The 26,266-nt window shown below is 38.1% G+C and overlaps 1 protein-coding gene across 2 annotated transcripts in view; it reads right to left on the bottom strand.

Moving 5' to 3' along the window:
* Nucleotides 1-26,266, bottom strand: part of LOC117559064 — a 144,277-nt gene that overhangs the window by 8,014 nt on the left and 109,997 nt on the right. Inside the window, exons 4-5 of one of the 2 annotated variants that reach the window (XM_034235709.1) lie at nucleotides 7,004-7,209; nucleotides 3,764-5,148 (exon numbers count right to left, since the gene is read on the bottom strand). In XM_034235709.1, the coding sequence (XP_034091600.1) occupies nucleotides 4,845-5,148; nucleotides 7,004-7,209 (510 nt within the window). In that variant the 3' untranslated portion in view covers nucleotides 3,764-4,844. Of the gene's footprint in view, nucleotides 1-3,763; nucleotides 5,149-7,003; nucleotides 7,210-26,266 lie in introns of those variants that run through there. The other variant, XM_034235710.1, reaches the window with a different exon arrangement.

The following is a 26,266-nucleotide window of genomic DNA, read 5'->3' as shown; positions in this document are numbered from 1 at the left end:
TGTAGTGTTTTGTGAAATGTTGTTTTGACTTGTACTTCAGGGCCACCGTAAAGGTTAGCCAGCTATCTCTAATTCAGCTATGCTGCATCAATCTAGCATTTTTGCTTCTTAAAGGGATAGTGGAAATCCGCGAATTTTGGGTTTAACTTATGTATTTGTATTAAAAATAAGCATAATAAACAATTTTTTTTTATTTCATGCGCCTAGTTTCATTTTATTTTCAATTTTACTGCGCCCTCTCAATGAAACGAAATACTTCGGGAGTCGTCGGGAATCTTCGGGTGATGACGAGAGCAGAGGAAGACGGGCACAAACAATGGCGGACATTCAATAGCATTTGCATGTGAATAGCCGACCTTTATTATGGTGAATAGATGTGTTTTGTATGGCTGTAGTGCGACAGCAAATGCAGAGAATGGCGTATCGACTCATGCATTTCCAAGAAACCCAGCCATTCGTCATCAGTGGGTGAAATTTGTTCAGAAATGTTCACTATAGGTAATACTATAAGACTGTACGACGGCAATACTTTATACCGAGTATATTGCCATAAATATGATGATTGATTATCAGTAAAAAATTCTACGTGACACAACGACATTGGATTAACCTTGAGATGCGTTTTTATTCCGTTGAACACAACTTTTGATCACAAATCAAAAAAGGTAAGACGTAATTATTGTAATATTTTTGGAACCGGATGTTGTTTACTTTCTCTTTTCTGGCTGATAGCTCCAGGAATTCGAGGTCTTACAGTGATGACATTACATCTGTGGAGTCTCAGCTTTAAATCGTATATCTTGTTTGTGCAGTTAAGATAGTAATAAGGGCATTTCCACCGTGTGTTGTGTGTAAAAAAGCGTTAGCATTAGTTAGCATTGTTTCGCTCAATGCTAATTCAAAGGCTTGGTATTACACTTGTGTTTTTTCTAGCTAACAATTGTTCTTATTGTCAGTTAGCGGAGTTTCTTACCTTTAAAAGGGTATGAAACATTAATAGTTTCATAAATGTTAAGAAGCCCTGAGACATGTGAGAGAAAAAAAACTGTGGGAGGGGTCCACTGGGGGGACCTTCGGGCTTAACTGGTTAACAATGATTAATATTTGTAAAGGCTACAGGTGATCTTAAGATGCGTGAGCTATGCTTAGGGACCTACCAGTCAATATTATTTGTGCGTAGGGGTGCATCATCTGGCGCCTGGTCCTGGTCATCCTCGCCATTGCCCATGCCGTGAACCATCACCTCGGGCTCGAACAAATAAGGACGTAATGGTCCATCGTCTGGCTCAATATTCTCACCATCGTCGCTTACTGAACCGGATTCAGATTCAGTTCCTAAAACGACATTTTCGTAGGAAAGCCGAGAGGATGTTTCTGACTCGCTATCATTACTGGATACCTCGTACAATCCTTCTTCTTTGTCTGGTATATTTGCCCTTCCACGTTCATTCTGCATAGACGCCATAGTTTGTTATCGTATCGTCTTCCTGAGTTTTCGTCACTTCCGGTTTGGCTGAGTCGAACATTTCGTTTCCAAAAAACTTCGGGGAAGCTGCAATAAAGTGCTTCTAACATGCGTAAGGCAATTATTATATTTTTTTAATCAGGTGTGATTGTTTTGGTACGTAATTATGCTTGTATATAAGTTAAAACGAAACTATTTGAGGTTCCATTTCCACTATCCCTTTAATGTTAGCACTATTAGCGAACATTAAGCTATTGCCACATTTAAAGCCAGATTAGACTTTCACTAAACTTGTGATAATACAAAAGCGATAAATGTATGTAAATTGCTATAATAAGTACCTACATTTTTTTAACTCAGTTTTTATTTCAGCTTCAAATTCATTTTACAGACATGGTCAGATTGTATTCAGCAGTTTTTCCATTTTCATTAAGCTGTATCTACAGAGCCAACATATAACAAGAACACATGAAAGAAAATAGTACAAACAGAGATCAACAAAAAAGTTGTACAACATCCAAATAATAATAGAGATATGAAGAAAAAGAAAACATAAATAAAATAATAAAAGGAGGGGGGCATCCGTGTGTGTACTTGTGTGTGTGCTAATGTGCAGGTCAGTGCCATCATTTAATATAGTTTGATTAGGAGGTTAAGGACCCTGGAGTGGTTCAGAAGATACCAGAGTGAACTCACTGGATCAGCACAGCTGGCGGGAATAATAAGTACCTTTAATGATACATTTTACATTCAGTCACATTTTAGGAACTGTTTGGTACAAAGTAAAAGACAGCAGACAAAACTCCCTCTCCCAGCAGATCGACTGGATGCATAACCTCAGTCCACACAGTAATTGGCTGCTGAGGCAAATCAATGCCTTAGATCAAAATTGAAGCATGCTGCTTGTTTACAACATCTATTATTTGTTCTTATCAAGTGTGAATTTCCCCTCCCTTAATATAGGCTTGATGGGACAAAGAAAAGCTCAATTCTCAGAGAATGGGAAAACACATTTATTGTGCTTTGCGGTAACTAAACTGTCAACAGATAAGAGAGTCCATAGTATCAACTCCCGGGTAATTCATCTTACAATTGTGCCGTTGTGTTTTCCTTGGGAACAGCTTGGAAATATGATTTGAGGCCTTGGTTCAAATGTCACAGCAAATGCTCCACTGAGGAAAATGTAAAGCAGATTGCAAATGTCTATACTCTAAGCACTGCTCTCAGTGTGTAGTTACTACCTTTTTAACAAGTACATTTGTCCTTTTGTGAAGACTTATATCTGCAAAAGGACGGATAGCTCCTGGTCCTCGGGCAGCTGACAGTAGCGTGAGGTGAGAGAGCAGCGGAGGCCACTTTGTATCATGTCAGTGCTAGCGGTTAGACGCCATCTCCACAGTGTCCCTTGTCACCAATCACATCCTTTTAAACCACCCAGGGAGCTCGACAACCCCCCCCCCCGACACACATACACACACACTCCCTTATCTGTCAATGCTGCTTAAATAATGTAATTAATGACTTAATTAACATTTCCATAATCTATTTTAATAAATCTAACACGGCATAATGAGAGTTTCTAACCTCCAGGCATGGCATATAAAAATTCACAGTGCAGAGCTGCGTGGTCAGGCAGCGTCTCAGCGCTCGCCCTGACATACAGGAAGGAGAGGGTGCAGACTGTGTGACAGCAAACTGAAAGGCAGTTCAAGCCTGACAAATGTCATGTGACTTTGTGAATGTGTCCAATAACAAACCTGCAAACCGAGGGTGAAAAAATAACGATTATTTTAAAGGTTCAAACAGGAAACCACATTGGAGTGGATAGAAATATGAAGGATTCATACAAAATAAGTTGTTGTTCATTTTTTTTTTATTGAATCTATGAATGTAATCCTCAAGAACAAGATGGCACAGGTATAATTATTTTTGGTACCACTTTACAATAAGACTACCCTTATAAAGGGTTTACGAATAGTCATGTATTAATTAGGTTGTGAACACTTTATAAATCATTAATAATCTTTTATAAGACATGAGATACACAGGGCAACTGTGTCCGGTTACTTGCCAAATAGTGAGTCCACATGGATCTGTACTGCTAAGCCTTATATTGGCTACCTAGAACTTCGTCTTCTTCATCAGCCAGCATCCTTGGTATCTGTTGCTCACTGAGTTGATTCTCGCTAAGTAGCCAATATAAGGCTTAGTCATCTTGCCAAATAGAGCCTGTGTTGATGAATGAAAACTATGTTAGAACTGGTTTATAAATGGTTCTTAATGATTAATAACGTTTTTACAATCTAATTAATAACCTAATTATAAACCCTTTATGAATCCTTTATAAGGGTAGTCTTATTGTAAAGTGGTACCTTATTTTCTATCTATGACTATATCATCATGCAGTAATATTTACTAAGTAGGATAACAATTAAGAAGGACATTGGACTCAAGACTAAGACTAATTTATAAAACAGCTGACAACATTACAAAATAAATAACAGTGTTGTTAAAATTAACAACACTGTGAAGAACAAATAATGTACACTTCACTGGGTTTCCTTTTACATTCATTTGAGCTTGCAGCACTTTAACCCAGCACTGCCACGTTTGTGAAAGTGAAATATCTCTGAAATAGCCGGACAACTTTTTAACAAAAATTCAGCTATAAGTCAATATTTTTCTTATTGACTGCAATTTCCATGAAGCCCATTAGTTACTACGCACAATGTCAATTGTTAATTATGGGTCACAATTTAATAGTTTCATTTGAAAAAAAGGCTCAGTAATTTTAGTAAACAGCTGGGCTCTGTCGTTCTTTGCAAACGTGTTAAAAGTGTGTTATTTGGGGACGATTTTCAGCTTTGGTTCAATTGTGAGTTTCTTATGGAGCAGGATGATGACTGAATCGCAAAAATAAACTGCAGTGCTATGTCATGGTGATGGAGGAACAACTGAAGTAGGATACATTTATTTTGCTTTTGTTATTCTTATGGAACTTATTCACACCAAGAACAATCTAGAATATTGGTTTTGACAAACAGATGAGAAAGCATTACAACTATTAGCCAAATGACCATAACCTTTTATTAAACTGTCATATTTCCTCAGAACTGACAATGTAATTGCTTTCAAGAAAACAAAACCTGTGTCTGAAGTGATGTAGCCATGGCAACTGACAACAGATAAGAAACAGAGGCTCATTTACTTTACTTACTGGATGGCAGCAAAATGCTTTAGCCCTCTTTCCAATACATTGCCATTATAGCATGTGACCATTTAATCAAGAGTGATTATTAATGAACACGAGAGTACAGAATATGGATTCAGCACAATAAAAGGTTTTTCTGAAGTGTTTATCTTCGTCTCGTTCTTTCTCTTAGAAACCAGGCCGTGTGGTGGGTGAGAGATGAGGGGGTCGGACCTCACAGGGACCTCCACCCTCGGGGGGAATAGTGACTGAGATGCAGGCTGACAGGGGGCAGCAGGAGGCTGGCACATCCCAGGCAGCACAAGCACCATGGGGCACGGGTCTGTGAGGCCCACCCATCCTAACAAGGGCACCCACCACCCTCCCAATCACACCAGTGATAACGTGCATGAGTGAACAGAAACCTGTTCCTGCAGTGGGACACCTCCAGTGTGTGGAGCAGACTGAGACATGGACAGGAGACAAGCTGGAACTGAACAAGCACTGCTTTTAGGTCATTATTTTAACACAGGTTTACTAGATATGTAATCCTTAATTTAACTAAACAAGTTACTTTGAAGATATATACAATATTAATACAAAGTAAATCAGCTCTTTATTATGAGGTATTCTTTTTTATTAAGATACCCCAGGTGTATTAAAAGTAGTGACACATTAATAATAATAAACACATAAATGCTCTATATATTATTTTGCCCATTTTATTATTATTATTTTTCATTTTATTATTTTAGTATTAATATTATTAATGAATTGGACATTTGAAAATCATGTAAAAAAAAAAAAAAAATCATTAAATCCAAAGCTGGTGAAAATGTATGTAAAAAAGGGTTTGCAGCACAGTACCACATAGAACCTATCTTTGCAAATGTCCTACATGGATGAATTTAGTGGTTAAATGTAAAACATAGAGACAACAAAGCAAACAAAACAAATTAGAGCGAGTCAGCAAACCCAACAGGAAGTCAGCCAATTGAATTTAATGGTGTTTTTTGACAATTTCACGTTAATTATGTAGGATTTTGAATGACGAACTTTGACATGTATGAGAGTACTTTGACACAGTGGTATTGTTACGTTTGCTACATATAAACATACTTGTTCCACCATTATATATAATGATATTACATACAGTTTGGATTATGGGTTTACTGCAAACGTTTTAGATTTGTTCAGGCTTTGACGCTTCAAAAAAGCCTGAACAACAAGTTATTTTTGAATGATTCATGCTCATTAACAAAGTGCTAGTATTTTAACGGTATAACTGTTAGCATGACAACGTATTTGAACCTCTTCAAACTCAAACAATGAGCACTTACCTGCAGCCCAGATCTGCCAAGAATGTATCTCGTCTCAAACCGCTCAATGTGTTGTAAACAAACTAATTTCCTGTCATAGAATTACAGCTCATTACTAGCGTGGATAAGGGCTGCAACAACATAATGATGCAGAAGCACATTAGCAGTGCAACCACATTTATTAATTACCAGTTCACTAGCCGCATTCCTTGCAAAGGCACTTAATGGGGGAAAAAAGTTACGAGCCTTGTTGAGTTAATTACAAACAGCCTCTCTATTTTAGTTAAGACAAATACTAGAGGAACACAAAGTTTTAATTTAGCTACTGGCACGAAATGCTGTTTAGGGTGAATGGAAGGTTACATCACTTTGACTACTCCCATTATATTTCACAATGAATGTTATCAAGCTGGGCTTGTCTAAATCCCAGCATCAGTTGATGAGGGACAGTCAATATGTCACAACATTTGACCATTAGGACTATTATTTCTCTATTTTCACGTAATCCTGTATTCTTCAGCCTGATTTGGGCACTGCTTTTAAGCAATTAGAGATTATATAACCTACATTTGTAATCTGATTACAGTATCAGCCATATGTTGCTTTCTAATCACAGAGTAGATATTGTTTATGCCAGGAATCTAATGCATTATTTACAAGCTAGATGTTGATAAAAACAGACTGTTCATTTACTAATGGTTTACAATACCGCAGGCATCATTCCAATTAGCAATATCGAAATGGGAAAGAAGCACAAGAGAAAAAACAAGAGAGGTGGGGGATGATTATTTGGGTGAAAACCGACACTCACCGCTACTAGTTTTGAAGATTACATAAAGATGAAATGTTGCTCAAAGATTTATTTTGCTGAAGAGCACACAGCTAGGACAAAACAAAACAGAGATGGGAGACGTCGTCATGATTTTGATAGATGATGTTCTGACTTTGTTTGCCATGTGAGAAGAAGTTCAGACCCAAGGGCACTTTAAGTACAGGTTTGAGAGTTAATACTAAAAGGAAAGTACTCACTTGATGATCAGGATCTCTGTCAGCAGACCAAAGGTGGCTGCTGCCACTTTAAAGGTGATGGAAGGAGGAGGGTTGGTGAAGGCGGTCATCAGGCAGTAAACAGCGTAAGGAACCAGAAACATCAACACGAGAGCACTGAGCAGCACCAGCCACGTCTGCCCCTGGGAGCTCACAGGGCGCCATGGAGACCTCCTCTGGACCTGGTACTGGACAACAGAGAGCAGGAAGTACTGTAAGTGTCAGGAATTCACACTGTTGTTTCACTAGAAAAATAAACACATTCATCAAAAGGTTGCAGTTTTAGATTTCAATGCCCCATTAAAAATGCTAACGAAAAGGAAAAATAACGTGTTGTGTGTCCGCAACATGCTTTAGATGCGCTCTAAATGTTATTGGTTCTTGTCTGACCTTTGCATAATTTCAATACTTTGGTTTCTGACCAAATACCATGGCATTCCCATCGTCCCAAACTTTATTGCTAAACATGCTACACTCAGGTGCTAACCATATAAGGCATCGACTGCCAAGCATTTGTAGCATTGCCATTTTTAGCATGTTAGCATGCTCACATTAGCATTTATTCAAATCACAGCCATGTCCTAGCGCAGTGTCATAAGGTGCTTGCATGGCCTATTAATCACACTGAATAACCATTTTGTTTGACTTCATCAACCCATCAGCTGTTGGTTTGATGACTATTTAGTCTCAGGGTGTAACAACTAATATTATTCAGGTTCCAGTGTAGCAAGCAACCCCAAGACTTCCTCTTCAGAGTGCTGGTTTTAACAGTCCAATCTCAAGTCATATGCACATCTCTGTACCAGAAGATAGCCGATGGTTTCCCAGCCTGCATTTGGTCAATGTGTTTCTGTGTTTTGCTCTCAACACAAACAGTTTACCAGCATGCAACCAAAGTCGTCTCAAACGACATTGGTGAATCCTACTAGGCGACACATGAAACCAGGAGGCTTCCAATAGCAAAATCCTCCATACCATTGTCTAAATATGTTGCATTCATATGCATATATCTGTTCATAGAAATGATTACACAAAAATGATCTGGTTATTTAAATGTAAAGCCATGCACAGGTCTGGAACCAGGTTATGTTGACTATTTAAAAAAAAAAACTTTAGCGAAATAATGGGTCCTAATTATGTCTAACCTTGATTAATTACACAAGTGCACACTTTGCTTAGAGTTGTGTTCTTAACAAGTGAAGAATGGATCACTTGGATCGCATCCAGATCTAGTCATTAAATAATTTGTCCAAGGCCAGGGTTTTGCACCCTAAACACTACCATTACAAGATAATGTACACTCTCTGTCTATGGTGACACAAACTAATTTAGTAGCCATTATCTTTTAAATTGTTTAGTGGGTTTCCAGCTAAAAACAATCAATATATACCGAGCTATAGCCATAACGAGCAAATAGACATTTCCCCCTTATATAAGTCCTATTAACTGTAGAGTTGACCAATGATGGAGGGTAAACAATCAACTTAATAATACAACATCACACATGATCTGTATATGTAGTGGTTTATTACCACTGGCTTGGCACTTTAAAACGGTATAAAGCACTTTCACACAAACAAAACAAACAAGAAAACTAAATAAAAAGAATCAGACACACACACACATAACACACACTGAAGCATGCATGCAGTCATCAAGCCAGTGTGCAAACATTGCTTTAAGTCCTGGCCAAATATTGCCTTGCTCTGGAGACAAACCAAGCAAAGCACTTGAACAGTGTTTGATTAGTGTCTGGAATTCATCTGCAAATGCACACTTGCCTTGTCCTCTTTCATGGCTGCTATTCATTAATTAGATTCTTTGTGCAACTGAGCTATCCTCAATGTTTAAGGTTACATCAGGCCCAGTAAGTGGCTGCCTGATAACAGAATGCATCCATCTTCATTACTCAGCCCTCTGTCTAGGCTTGCTCCTCCACAAGTGAGCTATGTCAGTAGGTTCTAAGGAACTGATACATTACATTGCATTCAGATCCTGAACTTTTGCCTCCTTTGATTTGAGTCACTCTGATTAAATTACCGGGGTTGTGGTTTCCTCTCATATCGGATTCTTTCTGGTGATTTGTCCTTCTCAAGGTGGAACAATGCTGCAGCCAAATGAAAACCAAACCCCGTTTTTGTGTTTGTGGAATATAAACTGTCCTTAACAATGGAAAGTAAGGATTTTCAGATAAATATTACAGTCAAGGAATTTGTAAACCCTGTGTTAATTTCACATTCCATCTTGTTCCTCTCCTGGATCAATTGGGTTTGAGCCATTGCCAAGTGAGTGAGGGTAGTGATCTTTCAAAGCAATCTGCTTTGAAAGAAACCAGTCTAAGCAGTCAGGCTGATTTTAAACTTGACAAGCCAAAACGGTGGATCAGGTACACATTAAGATCATTGAATGAGAAAACATTTTAAAATTCATTTGGAACTTTGCAATTATTATTTAAATAAATTATACCAATATTAAATTAGATTTATATCAAATTAATTATGTAATCAATCATCATCAAAAGCTAATTAGGAATGTATACATCTTGCTGCATTTGGTGTTATAATGCACAACAGTTCCTTCAGTGCACAGGCTGTTAGAGAGGAAGAGGGAAACATATGATTCCATCCTTTTAGCCAAAGAAAGCCGAGACATTCAGATAAATGTGTTGTGCACAAACCAAAACACATGGTTTCAATCTTAGAGAAATTATGAATAGACTCAACTCTCAGTCCAACAATAGAGCAAATGTGAAGGCTTTCTTTTGTTATTTAGATATGGAACCTGATTACGCAAGCAATTAAGGGTGGAACTAAATGTGGTGGTCAGTTCAGTTGAACACATTTTGGTGACAATACGTAAAAGGCATATTTAAATGAAGCTGTTAGCGTCAAATCCATCAGTAGGATCTCAGCATTTACTCAAATCAAGGCCAAGCCAATATGAAATATAAAAGCATCTCAGAATGTTCATTGTATTCCTTCTGCCACATTCAGTAGGAGCTGAGGTAACCATAAGGACGCAGACCCGCATCTGTCTTGTCTCCACGTGACTCTGCATGGAATGTAAGTAGGGTTTTAGTGTTTTGGAGGCCATTAGTTAAGAGGAAGGGGAGACACAATAGTCCATCTATTCTTTGAAGGAAACCATGATTAAAGACTCACTACATGAGGATATGTATCACAGGCCCTGCAGCCTCACCTGCTCCTTCTTTGTGAAGAACACCAAATTACATTTCCTCTGCACTTATCTTCAATTCAAATCCAAACACTAGACTGAGAAGCTAAAACTTAAAAAGTGAGCACGCAATGCATTAACCACTGGTTAAAAATCACGCTGTGTTAATTACATGCTGATGTTTTATGACTATGACCTTTAAACACTAAACCAATCAATCAATACAGGAGGGAAGAATCCTATTGGGAATATTTAGATCCACAGATTGTGAAAGTAGGGCACTATTTATCCAAACACAATCATTATTAATAGCCGGACAGTCAACCCAAATACATTTTCTGCATATCTTCCACATTACCCCCGCTCCCTTCAGAACACATTGTCCAGCATGGGGATAATTCATTAACCAAGGTGTACCAGAAATATCACACTGGTACAGAAAAGGTAGCAAAGGCACACATACAATATGATCTTTATAAAGTCATGGTCACACCTGTTTGACCTGCCATTTTATTTATGATATGTTGTTAATCAGGAATAACATACACATTGCAGTCTTCTCAGATGTAATGCTTGAGGTGGAACAAACTGCTGCAGAGAAAAACAAATGATATGTCATACCTTAGTAATATATACAAATGAATCACTTTAGCTTTCATACTGCTTTGTTACTGATGCTATGCCAAACTTTGTAATCCTGAACTGCAGTTATTTGCGTTATCGGTGTCATTAATAGTCATTTTTGAAAGTTATTTTCGAAAACATTTAAAAAAAAAAAGGAAGACAAAAGCAGGCATCTAATTTTTAGCAAGTAGCCTTCACTCTTCCATCCTAACCTACATCTATAGCTAGCTAGATGACTAGCTAACTGAATTTCCCCACGGGGATTAATAAAGCTCCATCTTATTTTATCTTAGATAGTTAATGCTAACTCTTTGAGTATAGAATATAATCTAAACAACAAACCAATTTATATTAAATTAGCAACAGTTTCACAATGCTCGCCAATCCATGGCTACTCTTGGTAGTCATTGGCTAACGCTCTATTCTGTTGTTTAGGTTCGATGATGTGTTTGACCAGACAATACATTTTTGAATCCATCATTCATGATTTTGCCTTTGTATTTTTGTTTTGGAAATACGGTAAAATGACCATCAAGCTTAGCTGGCCAGTTACTGTTGCTTAGCTACGATTATAGACAGTGGTGTAGTGGGCGTTGGACACGGGGGTACGCCGTACCCCCACTTATTTGGAGCATGATCTTTTTTTTAATAGTCTAATAAATATAAAATCATTGCCAGTTGCAAGTGTGTATTTGTTGTAATAATGAGAAAAACATAATACATTTCACAGTAATTATAATACAAAATAAAAATGATTTCCTTAAAAAATGATGATTCGTCATCACGCTTGTGACCCCGCGGCGAGCTGGGGGTGTGTCAGTGATTTGGCGGCAGCTCTTTCCCTCAAGAATGCTAACGAGAAAGCTCTACAATGGCAGGCAAACATTCTATACTTGACTTCTTTTCTAAAAAGAATATCATTCACAAAAAGAAAGAGGCTAGCAGCACCGAAGCTACAAGTGAAGCTGCTACTAGTACACATTTCAGAAGAGCCGCCTAAAGATGTGGATAATGCCAGCACTAATCAACGTTAGCTATGCTATCAACGTTGCCCTAGCTAGCTCAAGCTCACCTTTCCCATATGCATGGACGGAGGAGATGTAGCGGAGGCATGCCCGTGGATACACTGCAAAGCTGGGAAACTGGCTGCAAAGTTTGTTCATCCATTTCGGATGTATCAGTCTTCAAAACGCAAGGTGTGTGTGTGTGTGTGTGTGTGTGTGTGTGTGTGTGTGTGTGTGTGTGTGTGTGTGTGTGTGTGTGTGTGTGTGTGTGTGTGTGTGTGTGTGTGTGTGTGTGTGGCAGCGCTGTCTGCTTATTTGCAATGTAGGCTAGGCCTAATCAGAATAATTTCAAGTCCAGATTCAATATTGTTTGCATAAGTAGGCTATATTTTTTGTTTCTTTAATTTAATAAATTAATTTCAGGATAACATTTGGAATTGTGTTTGTTTGTTATGAGTTTTAAATAGATTTTGAAAGTGGAGAGAGAGAGAAGCAGCGCTGTCTGCTTAGTTGCAATACTGTAGCTCAAGCATTTATGCAATTTAGGCCTATAAATTGTTTATGTAACTTATGTGCCAGTGTGTCCATGGTTTTGAGTCTGTGTGTGTGTTGAGCGCAGCGCCGTCTGCTTTTTGCAGTACAGTAACTAAAGTAGGACTAAGCATACCGGTAGTTTCTGTGGACCTGTCTGCCCGTTTTGTGAGTGCACTGCGCGCGTGCGCACTTGTGTGGCATTGTTTGGGATTACCTAATTAAAATACCGTCCCCCCAGTAAAAAAATCCCCACTACACCACTGATTATAGACATCTATTGTTCATGGAGGACTTGGTTTATTCCACCTTCAGATTTCAAAATAATATCACATCCGTGCATGTTTCATGCTTGAGGATATAATCGACCACATAATGTGTCCTGTGTGGTTTAGGACTTTGGGACGATTACTATATATGCCTTCGGCTACGTTTTAGCAATACAATATTTACCAAGGAACTGCACCATGTATACCTGCTCCATTAGAGATCTGCATCTGTTTTTCCTAAACTCAGTACTTAGTAACCTTCAGCAGGCAGTTATCAGCGTATCGACAAACTTTAGTTAGATCTGCTAATTTCGGTTGCAACACAAATTAAGTGTGTAATCTAGAAATGCCAAGCCGCTCCAGAGACAGTCTCCCGTGTGCTGCTGCTTGTTTGCTAACAACAGGGATGAAGTTCTACTTAGCAAGACCAGACAAGAAAGTCCATTAACTTATTGAGATTAAAAGCCTGATGCCTTCCCTCCCCCCAACCCTCCGTGGCCCCTCCCCCTGGCCGGCATCACACCTCCAAAGGAGAAAGGTGATTGATGAGAGCCATCAGGCGGCCTGGACTCTCTGCTCTCATTAGACTCCTTATGCATCTCAGCTATTTCAGCACACACTGCGAGAGCAAGGGAGGGGGGGGGGGGGGAGTGAGTCCATCCTCTGACTTTTCAGAAGGTAATTCACACTAAAATATGCACCTTGTACATTAATCTCTGGGAAATTAATTTGCCATTATACTTTCTCCTTTTAAAAAAAGAGACTTATTTTTCAAAGGGTGGTTTCCACTCCCTACTCTTCATGCTCAGTGGGCTTTCTCTCTTTCGACTCTTCGTGGGACTGCTTGAAGTTAATGTTCCTGGGGGACGGTGTTTGGACAGTCAGGGTGGATCCTATCATCGACCACTGAGCTCTCCTGAGGAGGGTTAGCTGTAGTGGTGGAAGGCAAAGGAAGGAATTTACCATATGCATATCCCTACAGCAGACATGTTCAATCCCATTAATGCAAGTGCAGCACAATATTATGTACTAATTGCCAATGCATAGCAGCATTCATTTAATGTGCTGCTGATTGTAACGCTCGAAACCAAGTGGGGTCTATTCTGTTCACATAAATAAGCTCATTGTACTGAAGACAATAAGCAAGATAAATAATCAGAATCAATGCCTCTATAGAAGCAATTTAGTTTTCCTGTTCACTTTTAATTAACAAGTTTTTTGAGACAACTGCAAAGTTTTTGTGGTAGAACTTTGGTGATTAAGACCAACAAAACAATACAGTGAATGAGAAATAACCCCTCCACCAAATCTAGATTCATCAGTCATAGTAAATGATCATGAGTGTTAGATTAGCTCTGTTTAAATTATTCTTCATCCTGGCTATTTTAGTATAGTGTTAGTCGAAACACAAATGCTTTGTGGCTGACTTTTTAGCCCTTGTAAATAAGTATGTAAGTACGCGAGAATGTGAGTAAGTCAGTAAGTGGGTAAGTATTAGAGTACGCTAGTACTGTATGTAAGTAAGTGAGTAAGTATGCAAGTAAGTAGATAAGTAAATATGTGATATGCAAGTATGAAAGTACGAAAGTCATTAAGTCATTAAGTAAGTATGTAAGTAAGTGAGAAAGTGAGTAATTATGTAAGTACATAAGTAAGTATGTATTTAAGTACTTCAGTAAGATATTAAATAAGTTAAAGGTCCTCCTGGCTGTTCTCATTGTTTGCCAACCCAGTCTCATGGCATTTCCTGTTCACCAACACGATTTTTAATCTATTGATTCGTGTTCACCAACACGATTTTCCCCTTTTTTTCGTGTTGCACAGCACGATTTTAAAAGCAATGTATTTCTACTGCCTGCAGCACGTCTTTTTCTCCGGTCGGGTTGTGGAAGACCGGAAGCTGTGTGGTTCATAAAAACATGTTCTTACTCAATATTAAGCCACAATTATTGCTTTTATTTTAAATCGTATAATTTCGGACTTTTGTTGCCGTCTGTGAGGAAAATAAATGGGGCTCAGAGCCTCAGAATACTGAAATCTGTACTTTTTAAATATTTTTTTCCTTCTAATTTGTTATTCTTTTCAAAATAACACACTGTTATATACTCACCAATAACACACAATTATCCTTGCTTTTATGTATTGGTTTAATTCCATAATCTCTGGCTTTTTTGGCGTCCGTCAGGAACTGAATTTCAAAATAAAAATAACCGGAAACAGACATAGGCATTTCGAGCGATTACCCAAGATCCTCAGCTATGGTTTAAGCTCGCTGATTGGATGTTTTTGCCGCAATGCATGCTGGGATTTTGTGTTTATATTATATGAAATCCGGAAAACATTTTAAAAGAATAAAATAATACTTAATTCCGAGTGTTCTTGCTTTTCTCTTTGAAAGTCATCACATAACGGCATTGTAATACACGGTTCGGCTGCATTACATATTACAGATCTGCCGTAGTTCTTTATTTATAGAGCCCTGATGAGAAGACCTTTGGAAAAACTGGAAGAAATGCCGCCGAAACTGAATACTTGACGTGGATCATAAATATATCAACAATTAAACAACATCTTCAATTTCCCTTCACACAATACGTCTCCTTGCAGTATCAACACTAATTCTGCTGACTTTTACATTTGATCTAATTCACAGATAGGTTATATTTACACCATAACGGTGCACAGCTGATATAAAAGGACTTGTAGTTTTTAAAGATATTACTGATTTTCTTTGAATGTAAGAATGTAAATACTGAGTCTGAAATAGTATAGCAATATGCTGTAAAATGATGTGAAAGCATGAATAAAACTACACATCTTCAGATGTTGTACATACATAAGTGTCCTACACTAATAATACAAAGTTATTATGGCTGTGTGTACCTTGTGCAACCCTGTCTCCTAAAAATTACGTTCCCACAGAACTAAACTGCATTCTGAATTACGTTTAGCTAGAAACTTATTTACTCCCACGTTACGTTCGTTATGAACGTATCTCAAATACTTTTATTTTCTACATATCTTCTAGAAACATATTTTCTCCCACGTTACGTTTCTTATGAACGTATCTTAAATACGTTTATTTTCTACATATCTTTGCCATTTATTGTCTTGCTTATAATAATGATAATAGTCATTTATAAATATCATTTTAGAGCACACCTTTGAAATCGACGATTGGGCTCGATATATGGTTAAATTAAAATCAGTAGGCGAGGCTGTAATTTCACCAGCTGTTACTCTCATGAGCGAGGCAGAACATAATAGTTTTAACATGACAAAAAGCTGCTGTGTCGTTTATTGCACCTCAAACATTAAAACAAATCCAGAGTTACGTGTTTCTGTACTTCCTCTAAGAAGAAAGGACAATAACAGAAGAGCTCTGTGGCTTCAGGCTTGATCGCCGTTCAAATGACAGCGTTGGTTTCCCCAAAAGTGGGCGGGGCTGTAAAGTGACGTAGATTTTACTCTCATCTATTATTCAAAACCATTCTATTTATTCTAACGTAAATTACATGCCAGTGTTTTATCTTTTTATTTATCTGTTTTTATTTTAAATCGTATAATGTCGGACTTTTTTTGTCGTCTGTGAGGAAAATAAATGGGTTTAGAGCCTCAAAATACTGAAATCTGTAATTTTTTTAATCTTTTCCTTCTAATTTGTTATTCTTTTCTAAATAACACACTGTTATTTACTCAACAATAACACACAATTATCCTTGTTTTTATTTATTCGTTTAATTCTATAATCTTGGGCTTTTTAGCATGGGCTACTTTTTAACCGTAAATAAAGTCACCAGAAACAGACGGGACATTTCGAGATTTAGGATGGCCGAAGACACTACACTACCCATAATCCCCAGCTATCGTTTGGGACTACAGTCCCGTTGACAAACCCCGTGATGTTGGAGTGGCAGTGCGCCAAGGTTACGCCGAGCGTCAAGCTCTTTGAAATGGAACGAAACCACGGCAGACTATTCAAAACTGGACTCGAACGCCCCCCCGAGAACTACACATGCTGGCTATTGTGTTTCGCAACATGTTCTCCATGGCACGTATCTACTGGGAATTGTAGTTTTAAAAGACGTTTTTCCCAAAATTTGAAGTTGACAGTATTAAACTGTGTACAGCCCTGGAGGTTTAGGCGATAGGAAATAAATTGGTGTGTACACATTTAAAACATGTAATTACTAAATGGGTGAAAATCGCTTGTATCCATAATGAGCAGCATATACCCACATGACAGGTCATTGTTACTTTGTAATTCTACTCCACTACAATTCAGAGGTTAACCTGGTATTTTTACTCCACTACATAGTTACTTTGCAGATTCTGATTAATGATGTGAAATATAAACAACCCTTAAATCAGACTTTAGTTACACCTGAGTAAAATTCAGGTAAGGTGATTGTCAAGTGCCAACAATCAGGAGAGAAATTTGATTGTTGGTGCTTGAGAAGACTAAACATTTATCTGCAGATCTCTATAAAGTATATTCATTACTCGTTATTCTCTACCAATAGTTAATTAAAAACTGTATATAATGGCTATTTTGCACAACTTGGGTCGCAGGTTCCTCAACAGCGCATTACAAGACATCTATCAATATGTGTGTATCTCCACCATTAAACTGTCATATTCTGCACATTTCTTATACTATCTATATACATAAGAGTATAATTAATGTGTATAATATCAGTTAAAATAAGTGCTTCAACATAGTTAACATTGCAGGAAAGCAATATATTAGACGCTAAGTACTTTGTCAGGCTTAATATATCTATCTGTAGATAGATACCCCCAAAGCTTTTTTCTTATTTGAAAGAAGACCTTAACCTAAAGTATTCTTTAATGTGTTAATAAAGGTTAATTCGTTTTTCTGTTTTGCACATCCTCCTATTAATACATTTGTACATCTGGCACTAAACTGTTTTATTGTATAGATCACTTATAGTATCTTCTTGACTTTTTATATTCTATATTTCTATCATTGACCTTCTACTTTCCCCCTATGAAAGTATGTACTCTTAATATTTTTTTCATCAAATAACATTATTCAACAAAAATAATTCAATAACGTGCTTTAACCACTAGGCGGTGCACACAAGGTACACAGCATACTAATAATAACTTTGAATTATTAGTGTAGGACACTTATGTATGTATAACATCTGAAGATGTGTAGTTTTATTCATGTTTTTACATAATTTTACTGGATATTGCTATACTATTTCTCATGTTTTACTTCTAACATTAATATCTGATTTGTAAAACATCACAGACAGAAAGGCATATCCGTCATTTAATGGTAAGCTATTGAAATTGTGATTCCATAGATGTGTCTTCCATCACCCAAATCCCCTGACTATTCTCTCAACTCAGTATTTACATTCTTATATTCAAAGAAAATCAGTAATATCTTTAAAAATGACAAGTCCTTTTATATCAGCTCTGCACCGTTATGGTGTAAATATAACCTGAAAAAAATACAGATTTCAGTATTTTGAGGCTCTAATATTAGAGCCTCAAAATACTGAAATATGTGTGCTTAAGCCCCATTTATTTTCCTCACAGACGGGAAAAAAAGTCCGACATTATACGATTTAAAATAAAAACAAATAAATAAAAAGATAAAACACTGGCATGTAATTTACGTTAGAATAAATAGAATGGTTTTGAATAATAGATGAGAGTAACATCTACGTCACTTTACAGCCCCGCCCACTTTTGGGGAAACCAACGCTGTCATTTGAACGGCGATCAAGCCTGAAGCCACAGAGCTCTTCTTTTACTGTCCTTTCTTCTTAGAGGAAGTACAGAAACACGTAACTCTGGATTTGTTTTAATGTTTGAGGTGCAATAAACGACACAGCAGCTTTTTGGCATGTTAAAACTATTATTTTCTGCCTCGCTCATGAGAGTAACAGCTGGAGAAATTACAGCCTCGCCTACTGATTTTAATGTAACCATATATCGAGCCCGATTCTTGATTTCAAATGTGTGCTCTAAAATTGATATTGATATAATGTATTAATCACCGTGGGGAAATTGTTTCTCTGCATTTGACCGATCCTACGGTTAGGAGCAGTGTGCTGCCATTTTGAACGTCACCCAGGGAGCAGTGTAGGGAACGGTGCCTTGCTCAGGGACACCTCGGTACACCTCGGTAGCACTTGGTCTTGCCGGGACTTGAACTGGTGACCTTCCAGTTGCCAAGCCAAGTCCCTATCGACTTCGCTAACACCGCCCAAAAACTGATATTTATAAATGACTATTATCATTATTATAAGCAAGACAATAAATGGCAAAGATATGTAGAAAATAAACGTATTTAAGATACGTTCATAAGAAACGTAATGTGGGAGAAAATACGTTTCTAGAAGATATGTAGAAATAAACGTATTTGAGATACATTCATAACAATACGTTTCTAGCTAAACGTAATTGAGAATGCAGTTTAGTTCTGTTGGAATGTAATTTTTAGGAGACAGGGTTGCCTTGTGTGCACCGCCTAGTGGTTAAAGCACGTTATTGAATTATTGTTTTTATGTGTTATATTTGATTAAAACAATATTAAGAGTACATACTTTCATAGGGGGAAAGTAGAAGGTCTGTGATAGAAATATAGAATATAACAAATCAAGAAGATACTATAAGTGATCTCTACAATAAAACAGTTTAGTGCAGGATGTACAAAGATATTAATAGGAGGAGGTGCAAAACAGAAAAATCGAATTAACCTTTATTTAAACATTAAATAACAGATTAAGGTCTTCTTTTAAATAAGAAAAAAACTTTGGGGGTATCTATCTACAAATAAATATTAAGCCTGACAAAGTACTTAACATCTAATATATTGCTTTCCTGCAATGTTGACTATGTTGAAGCACTTATTTTAACTGATATTATACATATGAATTATACTCTTAGATAGAATAAGAAATGTGCAGAATATGACAGTTTAATGGTGGAGGTTCACACATATTGATAGATGTCTTGTAATGCACTGTTGAGGAACCTGTGACGCAAGTTTTTCATTCATTGCATAACTACACCGTAGTTGTGTATATGATATGTCAATAAACCTTTGAAAATCTTGAAATCTTGAAAGGGATGTGCAAAATAGCCATAATATACAGTCTTTAATGAACTATTAGTAGAGAATAACGAGTAATGAATATACTTTATTACTCGTTTCCATTCATGTCAATTGCAGATAAATGTTTAGTCTTCTCAAGCACCAACTATCAAATATCTCTCCTGATTGTTGGCACTTGACAATCACCTTCCCTGAATTTTACTCAGGTGTAACTAAAGTCTGATTTAAGGGTTGTTTATATTTCACATCATTAATCAGAATCTGCAAAGTAACTCAAATAAGTGTAGTGGAGTAAAAATACCAGGTTAACCTCTGAATTGTAGTGGAGTAGAATTACAAAGTAACAATGAGCTGTAATGTGGGTATATATTAATGCTGCGCATTATGGACACAAGCAATTTTCACCCATTTATTAATTATATGTTTTACATTTGATAACACCAATGTGTTTAATACTGGCAACTTCTAATTGTGGGAAAAACGAAAACGTTCAGTAGAGACGTCCCATAGAACATTTTGCGAAACACAATAGCCAGCATGTGTAGTTCTGGGGGGGCGTTCGATTCCAGTTTTGGATAGTCTGGAGTGGTTTCGTTCCATTTCAAACAGCTGTTTGACGCTCGGCGTAACCTTGGCGCACTGCCACTCCAACATCCAATCCCAGAGCTTGAAGATTAATCACGGGGACTGTAGTCCTAAACGATAGCTGGGGATTATGGGTAGTGTAGTGTCTTCGGCCATCCTAAACTCAGAAATGTTGACAATCGCAATGATGCTCGAAATGTCCCTTATAGGCCTACGTCTGTTTCCGGTTATTTTATTTTGAAATTCAGTTCCTGACGGACGCCAAAAAAGCCAGAGATTATGGAATTAAACCAATAAATAAAAGCAAGGATAATTGTGTGTTATTGGTGAGTAAATAACAATGTGTTATTTTGAAAAGAATAACGAATTAGAAGGAAAAAAAGATTTAAAAAATACAGATTTCAGTATCCTGAGGCTCTGAGCCCCATTTATTTTCCTCACAGACGGCAACAAAAGTCCGAAATTATACGATTTAAAATAAAAGCAATAATTGTGGCTTGATATTGAGTAAGAACATGTTTTTATGAACCACACAGCTTCCGGTCTTCCACGACCCGACCGGAGAAAAAGACGTGCTGCAGGCACGAAACACATTACCAGTAGAAATACATTGCTTTTAAAATCGTGCTGTGCAACACCAAAAAAAGGGGAAAATCGTGTTGGTGAACACGAATCAATAGATTAAAAATCGTGTTGGTGAACACGAAATGCCATGAGACTGGGTTGTGTTTTTGCAGGTGCTGCAGTCATGATATGATCATGATCATGATCATGATGAACAAAAAAAAGTGTATAATAATTAATTTTATTTTACTACAGTATAGACACAGTTACGCTTTAATGAATTAGGTGCAGTCTTCTCGTCTTCATCATTAAGGAAAATGAGGCATAGTTTAATGAAATTGACTCTCAGCAAGTCATTGGATGTGTCCAAATGTTGCAGTGGTGTGCAACAGTTGAGTGTCTAATTGTAGCCTTTTCCAAACTCAAACACAAAAGTAAAAGTATAGGGAGTGGATGAAACAGCGTGTTTATGAGCTCTCATGTAGGGTGCTAACGTTAGCATGTCCGGCTAACAGGTTTTCAACAAACAGTAGTCACCCAAACCAGTGTCACTTCCAAGGCCAAGAGTTAGCATATCATCAGCACATCTTATACTCCTTTACAGGGTGCTCGTCTAGAATAGACGGTGTCTTCACACACCTCACAGAGCTAACATTAGCTGTGACAGTTGTCATTTCAGCCTGTAAAATTGAAAGCTGCTGAGTAGGAATGAGCAGCCCGCTTTTGTCAACCTCTGTCTCTTTCAAATATGAATAGGAATTCCGAGTGGTACATCTGGCACTGTTATCTATCTGTTATCATTGTAAACTGCATTTGTGCAGTGCGAGAATGGAAAGCTTGACAAGCGCTTCGACTGGAACTTGGCTGAAACCTTATTGGCTGAGTGCGTCTCTGTTGGTGAGTGTAAGACAGTGTGAGAGGACGAGTGGGAAAGACACAGGACGCATTGTGTGAGCAGTCTGTGTGTCAGGGGGAGAGAAAGGGAGTCGGTCTGTGAAGGGTGGGGTTTTGGTCATCTGCCATCGGATAAGATACCCTGACAAGGCAATCAGAGAGAAACAAATTTCGCAGCCACGCGGGTTCAACTCTCTCCTTCTTCACCCTGATGAGCTTTTGAAAAATGGAGTGCGGTTGAAATTGGTTTTGTATGAGAGGCTTCAGATCTGTCTCTTGTCAGGATTATTGCCACCTGTCTTCATTGGTTGCAAAGGTCTGTTAATGAATCGGTCTCTCCTTCTGAGTGGCCAGAGAGGACTGTGTCTGAGGAACTATTCCAGACAAACTGTCTAATTTAGGGTGAGCCTGCTGTGATGTTAAGCAAAATCCCTAATCAGTATCATTAAAACACTACATCATGTCCTTCCTTTCTAATTTTATGAGTGGAGCAATTTAATTGGATATTTAATCTAATTTGGTTAATGAAAGTCCTGGGAAATTTGGTTTGAGGGACAGTGATATCTCTTGTGATCAATGAAGCTGCAAAAAGAGCTCTTCAGAAGTTCTCTCCTGATTGATTAATGAAGAATATTAAAACATGCATTTGCTTATATACTGTATAAATATATGCAATGCTTCCTAATATATAGGAAGAGATCCCAGGTACTACATGTCAGCTTACATCAGTAAATGAGAGCAGCAGCATGTGATCCAGCATTGATTAATTGGACATGGGTAGATTAATATGCCACTGGATACCAATGCCAAGCTCATCAGGGTAAAAGTGTTATTACACAACCATCAGCTGCAATGCTGTCAATGAGCAGGAAAGTAAAGAGGATTTCTATTTTTAAACGTGGTTATTGCATTGACCGGAGGCACACTGACAAAACTGAAACGTTGACTTTAATTAAATGTATTATGTCAACAGATTTCACATAAATGTATTCGGTTAGTAGAAAGCAATAATATTAAGTTGAACCGAATATGTTTGTATCTAAACTTAATATAATTGCTTTCAACCAACCCAATACAGTTATGTGAAATCTGTTGACGTAGTACATTTCATTAAAGTCAAAGTTTCAGTTTTGTCAGTGCAGGGTAAAAAGCAGCTCAATGGACTTCTTTCTTTTGTTGCAGGAGGCCCACTCCCACAGGAGCCAGTCATTGGCATGGGCCCTGCAGAGTGTCAGATTGATCAAGTGTTAGCTGGATTGTCTGCTGCTGAGTGTCTGCACCTGTGCATTCCTCCAAGTGTTGAGATCCCGTAAGTGAAGTTTGAACTTGGCCTGCTGTTTGCGGCTCAGGCGGACCCAGACCTGCCTGGCTGAGGGAAGTGTGTGTTGTACACACACTCCTGTCACTCTCCGCCGTTCCCCTGGAATGTAAACCAGCAGTGTCACAGCAGTTAGGCCTTGGCTGCACGTTCTGTTGCAGTGCAGGTGCAGTGCAGGCTGCAGCACTGAAGTGCGTCCAAGTTACAGCGCGCAAATGATTGAAAAGATTAAGAACAACAGTGGCTTGGACCTAAGTGCCTGCTCAGGAAAGGTCTTCTCACAAGTCTGAACAATAAATACAATCAGATAATGATCATTTCATTTTTTCCCTCTGAATGCTTGCCACCGAGTCCTTAATCAACAGCACTTTTACATGTTTGATTAAAGTAAAAATGAGCTGTTTCCAAGGACATCTTTTCATGTGAAGAATACTTTCTCATTTAGCAGATGCTTATATGCAGAATAGTGTTGTTACCGCCCACAGGTATAATCAACCAGAAAATGAATAATCATTCTCCAGGACTACAATAAATCATTACGTTTTGGACAATTAATAATGGAGGCGAAGCTTGGGATTTCTGATTACAATAGTTACGATGCATATCATCAAGGTTTGACATTTTCACAATGGAATTTCAGACCCCAGTGCACATTACTGATGTTTAAATCCGGCATTAGGGCGGGTCACGGGGGTTGAGAGATGGTGTGTATCTCCATTCTGAACTCTCACTAAACTGCTAAAACTTACAGTGCAGTACTTTTAGTAGCTTTACATTTAAATGTGATGCAAGAACCTGTGATTAAAGGAAAAATGTAGAAATAAAGTACTTTATGGACCATCTACTGTAAGACGTTATAAGTATAAGTACAAAGGGTTTCCCGTCGGCGGGGGCTCCCGCAACATCTTGCAAGAAACAGCGTCTGAGGCAGGGACTTGCACAGGTACGGACTAATGTTGCCCGGGCAACGGCCCGTTTGGCCTTTGTGGCTCACCTGCCCCTCTGGAGAGAGCGAGAGTTTTTTTTTTTTTTTTCTGTTGTGGCCGAATCAACATGATGAGCCCACAATTAGTATTGTAGCGTCTCGCTGCGGGAAACACACTTTGTCAGCGCTGTCATCTGCCGGCGCGTTAAGACCACCTCAGTGTCGGATTTTGGAAACTTGATTTTGAGTTCTCTCATGGCAGCTAGGGTATAAGGGACAAACCAGGGGACTTTACTTCCTCTTGGTACCGTCGGTTATTTACAAAAAAACACCTAAATGTAGCCTACTTGTTGTTATTGTGCTTATGTCTTTCTGTGTCTTTTCACCTGTAAACTCCCTCAATGGGGCCGCTCGCTCTCTTCTCTTGATCGCCCTCTCACGGGTGAACAGTTCACTGTCCCGCTTCATTGTAGGATTTCTGCCATGTCTCCACTTTAGTTTGACCATCTCTGTTATTAAGTTATGGAATACTAAATAAATAGGTAATTAGATACCTTATACCTTATATAGATACCTGCGCTCATAAAGAATGATAAGAATAAGAATAATGCATATTGAACTGGTTTCATTCATTAGTGAGTTTATTTAAGGTAATTAGTTAGAGGCCCTATTTTATCAGACTGTCTGCACAGCAGTTACAATGGTAAAACTACATTAGAACAGAATTGTCTCCATTTTGTCTTCAATAGTTACTAACATTAGATATTTTAATGAGATATGGACCGCAAAACAATTTTTTTCCTGGTTTTCATTTTACCGAATGCAAGTAGTCGCCTTAGCATATTTTGTTATGAGATGTGAATTACTGTTCAATTTAGTTGATGTAATAATCGTTTGGTTTCTTTTACATTCAAAACAAGTTCCAATTTTCAAAAGATCTTGTGTTGTATATCGGGGGGAGGCCCTTTTTCCAGTTTAGAGCAATAGCCCCTCCAAATGTCTGTGCACGTCCCTGGTCTGAGGGCTTCTTAACATTTAACAAACTATGAATGTGTCATACCCACTTAACGGGAAGAAACTCAGCTACCTGACGATATGAAACATTTGTACCGAAACAAAACACAAGTGTAACGCCGAGCCTCTGAATTAGCACTAAGCGAAATAGTGCTAACGCACTTAGCACATAACTTACGGTAGAAATATATATATACTTATACTTCATTGGATCTGCACAAACAAGATATCATATGAAAGCTTGGATTCCACAGATTCCAATGGTATAAGTGTCATCACTGTGCGACCAAAATTCGCGGCAGCGAAAGCCAGCAAAGATAACACACATCTTAGCTTTACGGAGCCAAAACGGCAAATACTGTACGTCTTACCTTTGCTGTTTTCTCATCAAAAGGCGTGTTCAATGGCATTAAAACGCATATAAATGCTGGTGAAGGTTAATCCAATGTCTCTGTGTCACTTTTAAATGATTGCTTATCCATCATAACATTTATGTCAATAAGAGTAGTTTTCATATATAGCTTCAAAACATGTAACCAACAACGTTTTGGTTTAAGGTGTTTCTAAGAGTAAATGAATAATTTTTGCTCTTGTGTATTAAATGATTTGGTAGTCACATCCACAAAAATGTTAGGTTATTTAAGCCATTGTCACAGCAAGTCACAACAATAGCTAATTAAAACAACATATATTTGTAAAACACAATGGAAGTTCAATTGCCAAGGCAAAATTATTTCCACAATGTTTTCATAACCCAGACGTGCCACGCTGTGAGGCGACCAACACCGGCTACAATCAGTTCTGACATGCAGCTTTCAGGAGTCACAGAAGAAACACAGCTGAGCGCTGGGGGTCCGATACCTGAGCGGACATAAACTTCCTGCACCTGACATGTGGTGGGAGAGGATTAGTTAACCCTCTGGAGTCGGTGGACGCGCGTCCAGGTGCGCATGATTTTACGTAATTAATCATATATTTTTGATTATAAGGAGTAGAAATATGATTCATATATCCGCGGAATCGCTGGAAGAGTAGCTTTCCAGCGGTATCTCCTGTGAGACTGTAACCAGGGCACATCAGCCAATATGGCCGCTCAAAGCAGCTTGACTTTACACTGTGTGGGATTGGTGGATTCGTGTGTCCGTCAAGGAAATCTCGGCCGGCAGCCATCATGGTCTGAAATGACCAATGGACATCAGTTTACGTCTTTGAGGAGAGAGAGAGAGCCAGAGAAAATGGCTAAA

The sequence above is a fragment of the Gymnodraco acuticeps genome, unplaced genomic scaffold (assembly GCF_902827175.1).
Source record: "Gymnodraco acuticeps unplaced genomic scaffold, fGymAcu1.1, whole genome shotgun sequence".
In the NCBI taxonomy this organism is placed as follows: domain Eukaryota; kingdom Metazoa; phylum Chordata; class Actinopteri; order Perciformes; family Bathydraconidae; genus Gymnodraco; species Gymnodraco acuticeps.
This window is presented reverse-complemented; position numbering and strand designations above follow the sequence as displayed.